Source organism: Zea mays, chromosome 4 (assembly GCF_902167145.1).
Source record: "Zea mays cultivar B73 chromosome 4, Zm-B73-REFERENCE-NAM-5.0, whole genome shotgun sequence".
Lineage (NCBI taxonomy): Eukaryota > Viridiplantae > Streptophyta > Magnoliopsida > Poales > Poaceae > Zea > Zea mays.
In genome coordinates this window covers 230,701,078-230,709,538 of record NC_050099.1, presented here as the reverse complement: position 1 = coordinate 230,709,538, position 8,461 = coordinate 230,701,078, and the positions used below count along the sequence as shown (strand labels likewise).

The following is an 8,461-nucleotide window of genomic DNA, read 5'->3' as shown; positions in this document are numbered from 1 at the left end:
TTTTAGTTGTGTCTTATACTTAAAGTACCGTGCAACAGTGTTAGGTTTGTACATGCACTTAAACAAATGACTATGTTTTTCTTTTGGATAACACAAATTATAGATTAAAGATTTAAAAATCTTGCTGATTCGAGGATGAGGATCAAGCTATTTATTAAGCGGCGTTTCCAATTCCAACAGCCTGCAAACGATTTTCACTTTCGTATTCCCAATCATTAAGATTCCAGCCCCACTCGATAGCTTGCGCTGGTCGGCTGGTGTGTGACACTGTATGGAGTAGGTTTATTGATATGGTGGCCTGCGGCTGCGGGTGGTCCTAACAATATCTCTCCAACTTTTCCCTCCAAAGCTGTCATGGAATCCATGGGAACACAGCACCCCGCATGTCCTCCGCTCAAAAAAGTCAGAGGAGATACAAACAAAACCAAGAAGAGAATTAACTCTAAACCCCTTGACTTTTTTCCGATCCTCCACTGCAAACAAACAGATCCATCCATCGACGGAGCGGCATGGAACCATCAAAAAGGCAAAGATGGATGGAGGGTTTCATTCCTGAGGACAACGAAAGCGATTAAAATTGCCGCTAAAGGGTTGTCGTCTCTCTTCAGAACACATGAAGAAAGAAGTCGTTGAGCAGGGGAAAAGAAGCAGCAAGAAGAGCCAACTAAACCACACCATGATCCACTTTTCTTCTTTAGTTTTTTTTCACTTCTTTTGTTGGTTCATCATCTACCACTTTCTATACACAAATGCAAAAAAAAAACAAAAAACAGGCACCTAAAGAAAAGAGATGCAGAGTGCCAACCATACCTAAAAAAAGAGCAAAAAGAACAGGATGCAAAGATGTTCTTCTGATCAGGAAAGAAGAAGAACTGCTTGAGGGTCGGTTGATGCATCAAGCTCTGTACGTACTAGTCAGGGCTGACTACCGATGCTAGAACTACTACTAGAATGGGACATCAGATGCTCTCTTCTCCTCCCTTGATTTTGCTCCATCTGCAAGGACAGACGGCACATCTCTCTCTAGAAGAAGTCAGCTCCCAGCGCCGGCTGCCCCTGTGGCTGGCTCGCCGGCGCTGCTGGCGGCTGTCACCCAGGGAGGGCTTAGGAAGGGCTCGCCGACGACGTCGAAGAGCGAGGACGTCGGTGCCCCGGCGTCGGCGTCGGTGCTGAGGAACAGGAGCTCGTCCTCGCCAGCCATCTCCATGTCCTCCACCAGCAGCTCGTCCTCCTCCTCCTCCTCCTCCTCCTCCTCCTCCTCCTCCTCCATGGACGGCGTGCGCAGCGGCGTCGTGGGCGAGAGCCCCGCGGTCGACGTGGACGTCGGGCTCGGGCTCGGCTGCCGGTCCTGCGCGTCACCGCCCACCACGACGGACGGCGGCGGCGGCTGAGGCGCCGCCGACGACGGGAACTTGTGGCGGGTGGTGCCGGCGAGCGAGTTGCGGTGGGTCGGCGCCGCGTGGTTGTGCTCCCCGGTGAAGGTGAGGATGAAAGTGTTGGGGTCCGCGCGGCTGCGCTCCACCTGCTTCCGCGCCGCGCACCCCTTGGAGCTGCTGCATCGGTAGTATCCCCTGTTCAAGGAACATAGCAGCAGGCGGTGAGATCGGTTAATTCGCTCCGAGACGCGAACGCGACGCCGGCGAGAAGCCGACAGATAGGCAAGGGACTGTTGTTCTAGCTGACCGACCTTGGGTAGGGGGAGCCCTTGATGGGCTTCTGGCCGTACTTGCGCCACGCCCACACGTCCGGCGACGAGCCGTCCGCCGGAACGTGGCAGACCACCTTCTTCACCTGGTTCTTCCTGGAGTGCACGGAAACAGCGTTAGCAGCTTGCAAATACCCGAGCTTTCAACCTCCCCCAAGAAACAATTCGAAGAACCGCTGCCGCCGGCCGTGTCGAGGCACTCAGCGAGCGCAGCGTACCTTCTCTTGGATCTTGGCACGCCACCGGGCACCTGCCGCCCGCTCGGCTGCGCCCTAGCCGGAGCGGGGCGCACCTGGGGTGGAGCCACGTCCACGGCTGTCACAGTCGGCTGTAGATGCTGCTGTTGTGATGGTGGGGGAGGCGTTGCCGTTGGCGTTGGCGTTGGCGTTGCCGCTGGCGTTGGCAGAGGCTGATGCAGGGGAGGCTGGTCGGCTAACAGGGCCCTGAGGAGCTCTTCGCCGTCTTGCCCGCCGCCAGCACCAAGGTCAGGGAAGCGCCACGCGGTATGTGGCTCTGGCTCTTTAGCCGGCGCTGGCGCCACGGGCTTCTCCTTCTGCGGCGGCGGCGGGAGAAACGAAGCGAACGGGTCGGGCTGCGGCGACGGGGAGAGGAGGCGGCGGCAGCCCAAGCGCACGACGGCGTCCAGATCCCAGTTGTTGAAGCAGCGCTCCTCCTCCATTGGCAGCAGACGACGACGCGGAGTGGTTGGGTTCTTGTCGCTTGAGGAAACGGGCGGAGGAGGGAGGCGCTGACTTCTGCTAGTTTATTGATTGTTTTGGTTGGAAGAGTGAGGAGACTACAGGAAGAGTAAAAGGAGAGAGAGGGGGAGTGATGGGCAGAGGGCCAAAGGCATTGGATCCTGTCCTAAAAAGGAGTGAGGCCTACTGTTCTATGCTGTGTTTTTTTCGTTGTGGTTTTTTTTTTTTTTTGAGCTTGGAGTTTTATAGAGGACACACGACAGGGCGGCAGGCCCACTTGACTTTGTTAGATGTCAAAGGGGTGAGAGAATTCAAAAACGATGGGAGAGAAAAGAGAGGCTAATAAATGAAAACTGCCTGTGCGGATTTAGGAGCAATATTAATAGTATAGTCAAATGCTTATATTTAAATTAAGGTACAAGAATAAGATATACTATGATTGTCTTCTATTTATCTATAAAAGTGTTTATTGTTGTTGTTGTTGTTGTTGTTGTTGTTATTATTGTTGTTGTTGTTGTTGTTGTTATTATTATTATTATTATTATTATTATTATTATTATTATTATTATTATTATTATTATTATTATTATTATTATTATTATTATTATTACTACTACTACTACTGTTGTTGTTGTTGTTATTATTATTATTTGCTAACATATCTTCTATTCTCTTTTTTATTCCTCATCACATATAATACTACCTTCATTCTTAAATATTTAATGTTGCATAGTTTATTTTTTAATTAAAAACGTCAAGTAAAAAAACGAAGGGAGTATTATTTAGGATCGCCACCGCCAAGGCTCCTATGAATAGCATGTTGCTTATATGACAGTTAAGATCTATTTTCTCTTCTTTATTTTCTCTTCCAACAATACAAATATTGATTAGCTTGGTTATAAGTCCATTGATGTACTTTCTCTTCCAACAATACCAAGGTACGATCTATCACGAGTCACGGCTCGGCCGGCGCGGCGGCGCGCGCGTGTTGCAGTCCTTCATCCTTTTCTCAACTTCTCAATAGATGCACCAACGGTCCACCTATTTAAGTTAATGGATTTGTCCCTTAAACTTCTAATATGGTGCTAAATTATTAGTACACCATAACATTAAAGTGGGTCATTAGCATTTACTATTATTAAATATTAATTGGGCCAAGTCCACATTAATTCAACACTATCTCCTATTGTATTCTCTATTATTGGAATGTGTCTAAACTGCAGAACAACAATGAGAGTTGTAGCTTTTAAATTTTTAGGGCATATGCTAACAACTCAGGGTTATTGCATGCTTAGAGCCCCAAACTTGGTTAACCACCAATTACAAATCACATTTTAATAATAGGTGACAGATCGTGAATAAGATAGCGATCTGCATGTCAGCTATAAGAGTTGCATACTCGGGCATGTTGTTTGTGGCCCAAAATAGGAGCTGACACACATAATGAACGTGTTCCCCTATCAGGGATACCAAGAGGAATGATGCACCGACGCTTTCATGCTACTTGGAGATGTGAAAGCATAATGTCTAGTGTTCCTTACATAACACCATCTTGCTGACTCTTGACTACATGGCGAGGAACAATCTAAAGGTTAAATTTTGAGCTTGACAACCCACCTAGCAATGCGTAGGATTGCATGTTGGTTATGCAACCTGATCTTCAGAGGAACAATGCAACCACTGAGGCGGGTGTGCCTAAAACTAATGTCTAAGATTTTGAGACACGACTAGGACTGAGTATATAAGTTTAAGTACTTTGAGGTATCTTGCCTTTGCATCATGGAGAATCTCAATGACAAAGTACAATGGACGTTGGATTCTTTAGGGGAAAAGGCCAATAGTCAAATGAGGGAGGACATTTAGGCCCTAGGAAGTTCAAGGGCTGTAGGCCTGACATCCATGTTGTTGGGTCCCGACAGTTTTTTCCTCAGGGAGGGCTGCCGTCCCCGGGACTGGTTGGTCCGGAGGCCTCGGAAGGGGTCCTCGATGATCTAACGGACTTTGGACGTGGGCAATCGATACTTGGCTCAGAAGAAGGTTCTCCAATAAGTAATACTTAAGTTGTGATTTTCATCACGATGGATGTCATGTATTGAAATTTTTGTTATTAAGGGGTGTTTGAGACTGTTCCAACTCTAGAAATTTTGGTGGAGTTCAAGAAGCAAGTCATTAGATGTTCCAGAAAATCATGAAGCTAGAATTTTGAACCTTTAGAAGATATTTGGATAATTTCATTTTTTATTATTTAGATTATTTTTTGAAAAAATATTTAAATTTATATAAAAAATTATAGCTCCATGCCGAAATTGGAACTTAGAGCAGTCCCAAACAATCTCTTAGTTTAGGTCTCAATAGATATGCTTTGAGGTTTGTATAGAACGTATGTCAGTGGATTAAAATAGATATACTATTAAAATCTTTTGTGGCTCATTGATGTGTAGACGTGGCATACATACAAATCTCTATAACTTTTGAGGATGAATTTGAATGAATTGTATCCAAAATTTCATTACTTCTAGTTAGTTCACCATACATTGCTACCGTTTCTATATATTATATAGTTAGATTTGGCCTAAATGAGATAATGCTTCTTTGTATAGCATAAAAAGGTGTGTGGTGAAGTGGTAGAAGGTCATCCCTTTCTTCCATATAGAAGCTTGGTTCAAATCTCCTTCATGTCCCTTTTTTGCTATTTTGACGCTGCTCGCTGGGAGAGAAGGGGAAGGACGTGTGAAAGGGAGACACGAAGATATTGACACTTAAATATAGTAGAGATTTCTCTCTGAAATCTCCCTTGTTTGATTAAAATAGGCGTGTATAGTCAATTTTTAACAAGATTTATGCATATGTCAATTTGCGTGTTTTTAGCTGTGATTACATTGTAGGATGTCGATGTATAAAAGTCTAACAGTCTTTGAATGTTTTATTAGGTCCATGATAATTTTTTTTTAGAAAGAAGTACGGTAGATGACATACTGCTCTTTGAATAAATTCAACAGTGACGTAGAGTTGTGTTGGCATTTTTCTTCTTCCTTTTTTTTACAAAATCAAATGTCGACATATTTCCTTCTTTTTACAAAGTCAAATAAACCACATTGCGTCCAATATATCCTCCCGCGCCTAGTTTCCCCCTCCCTTACCTTTTTTTTGTGCAAGTCAAAGCACATTGCATCCCGCAGCGCAGTGCAGTTCTCTCTCTAATCGCCACGTGACGTGTGAACAAGAACAACTGAACAAGCAACCGAGATAGAACTCCTCCAAGTCAAAATCAAAACACGTATCCAGCAGCTTGGGGGCGCACGTCTCTTGACCAGCTCGAGTATGCACGAATCTTGAAGGCCGATGAGGGGGCAGGAGACCACCGCCGGCCGGGCGCCGGCAGCAGTAAATGAGGCTCCGTACTTGCGTGCGGGCCTTTGACTTCTAGACGCATACACGTGGGCTCCGTACCATGGGCCCCAGTATTCAGCGAGTGGGATACTACCTCGAACGGCGGGAGGGGAGGGAGGGAGGACGGACGTTGCACAAGTCACACACCCTTTGAGTTTTGACTGGTTCTCCACCGGCTGCATGACCCCGGCGGCCCGCGCGGCCCACTTGCCGCCCGTCGCGTGCACGCGTGGAAGAGGAGAGAGAGGAGGACCACCGCGGCACCGCTTTCTCACGCGCACTGACACTGACAGGCGGGCCGGCATGTCGGCTCGTCTGGCGCCAGCCTGACGCCGCGGCTCGTGAGACTGCCCGGTACGGTACGGTACGATGCCACAACTTGCCGTTTAGCTACGTGTCCGAAGGTTCCAACCAGCCCATATGTATCGACGCCTTTGTTTTTAAATTTCAAAAAAGTCTAATAAATTTCCAACTAGGCTACGTATCGATGCTCGTGTGTGATTGATAATATTACTCATACATGTACTAACTTTTGTATAATAAGTAGAGATCCGGTACCGTAGTGAGTTTGCCCACGAGCAGGTCAATAAACTAATTACGAATTTAATATCCAATTTACCACATGCTACTCTGCTGTATTTCTGAAGAGTGGACAGACATACGAACGAGAAGAGAGAAATAGAGTATGACCAACCAAAATTGAGGGGAATAATTTTTTTAGTCTTCAATATTAAACATATATATATGTACTACATATAAATCTATACTAGTATATTAGTCGTGTAAGCGAGCAAGCACTGCATTTATAAGCATCACTATTCACCATGGGCCTGATTGGTTGCCGTATCTAGGCAGCATGGCCGAGCGAGCCAGGTCCGCGGCAGCCTGGCTGTGCATCGCGTGAGCCTGGCTCCACAGATGCGCAGATTTTGGTCGCATCTCCAGAGCCTGGCCCGAGCTCCTTTTTTGCATCGCGAGACACAGGCGCTGATGCATATGCGGCAAACCAAACAAGCGGCAAAGTAGCACGCGCCTGGTTACGTGGATGCAACCTACAACCAAACACACTACGGCCGCATACCGTGAGCCTGGTTGGCCTATATGCGGGCAACCAATCAGGCCCCATGTGATCTGCCATCGTCACTAGTGACAACACAAAAACTATACTGACTTGTAGTCAACTGTTATGGTTTTAGTTAATAAAATCATCATACCTATATACTTTATCGTTGCACAAGTCACTATTCATCTTGTGATCTTTCGTTGTAAAGGCAGCAGGGATAACAATCCCGGTCGGGATTCGGCGGTTTTCGCTGGTTTTTCCAGTTCCCGGTGAACATTGGAAACGAAATCCAGCGAAAATTTTCGAGATTTTTCGTTTAAAAATTGAATTTAAAAAATGTTAGAATTATAGATATTTTTTATATTATTTTAATTCCATAAATTAACATTATGATGATGACATATAAAAGATAATTAACCACAGAAATCGTGATCTCAAATATATCCATAACAATATGGATCATGAGAACATAAATCTTATGAATCATATAAATCATATAAATATAATAAGCATGTAAACTGAGAGAACAATTGAAAATAAACAGATAGCAACATAAACAACATGACTGTAAAATTAAAACAAACAGATATAACATATTACTAGCATGAATAGACATCAGACATGTCATGATATAATATAACAGGACAGTTTGGACAATTCTATAGCTACATACGAAACAACAGAGATGAATATATGAAACATATATAATCTGCAGAACGTAAAACAGTAAGGAACTGAATTGATCATACCCTCCCATGCGCTCCGAGGTTCCTGATCCTTGTCTAACTTCTCTTGTCATGTCGCTAGGAAGAAGATGTTTTGGGCAGTCGCGTAGACGCTCCCCAAAAACCTAATTGCCGATCCCCCGTGCAAGGACTTCGGAGGCACCTGCCCTATCGCTGCTCTGTGCGTGCAGAGTCACGAGATGGAAATACCCTCACTTGCAGCTGGACTGTGACTCTGAAATGGTTTTGCTCTCGTGTACCAAGTGACAGGGGTTCTCCCCTACTTAACCTCCCGCGGAGGGAAGCTGAAGGAGAAAGGTCTCGTCGTGTCACACCAAGAGACGGGCAGCCGAAGGAGAAGGGTCTCGCATGCGGCTGACGAAGAGACGAGCAACTGAAAGGTTTAACCCGGAGTTGAAACTCCCGCGGTTAATGAGTACACGCTGATCACGCTCTTCCGGCTTATCTCCTAGTAAATAGCAAACATACTTTGCTTATCTTAAGGAAAATCCGATGGCTTCTTCTCGATCTCTCCAGTGTTTGAGGGCATCAGGCGCGGGAAAGACGAACGGCTCCCTCAAGATTACACTTAGTCTGCGGGCGATCCAGGCATGAGCCCATTGCCTTCTTGGTTCGGCCCACTTCCATTGTAGTCTTTTCCCGGCCCACGATGAGACGACTTTGTAGGGTGACTGGTTTGTGGCCCTATGCAAGGGTTTTTGACTTCTAGTGGACCCGGGGGATATCTGTCCCCCATAATTGTCACTACTGTCAAATTGCATTCCGTTTTCCACAATTTCCCAAATACTAGGATCGAGAGAAAATAAATGACTACGCATTTTATGGCTCCAAAAGGAATAGTCTTCTCCATCAAAGTGAG

The 8,461-nt window shown here is 45.8% G+C and overlaps 1 protein-coding gene across 1 annotated transcript; it reads right to left on the bottom strand.

Annotated features, from left to right (window-relative positions):
- Positions 1-657: 657 nt before the first annotated feature.
- Positions 658-2,472, bottom strand: LOC100192069 (uncharacterized). The gene is made up of 3 exons (NM_001137492.1): positions 1,924-2,472; positions 1,688-1,801; positions 658-1,571 (listed from the first exon to the last, which is right to left on the bottom strand). Exons 1-3 carry the CDS (start codon positions 2,382-2,384, stop codon positions 1,034-1,036), a joined length of 1,113 nt encoding a protein of 370 aa, NP_001130964.1. The 5' UTR covers positions 2,385-2,472; the 3' UTR covers positions 658-1,033.
- Between the last annotated feature and the right edge of the window lie 5,989 nt (positions 2,473-8,461).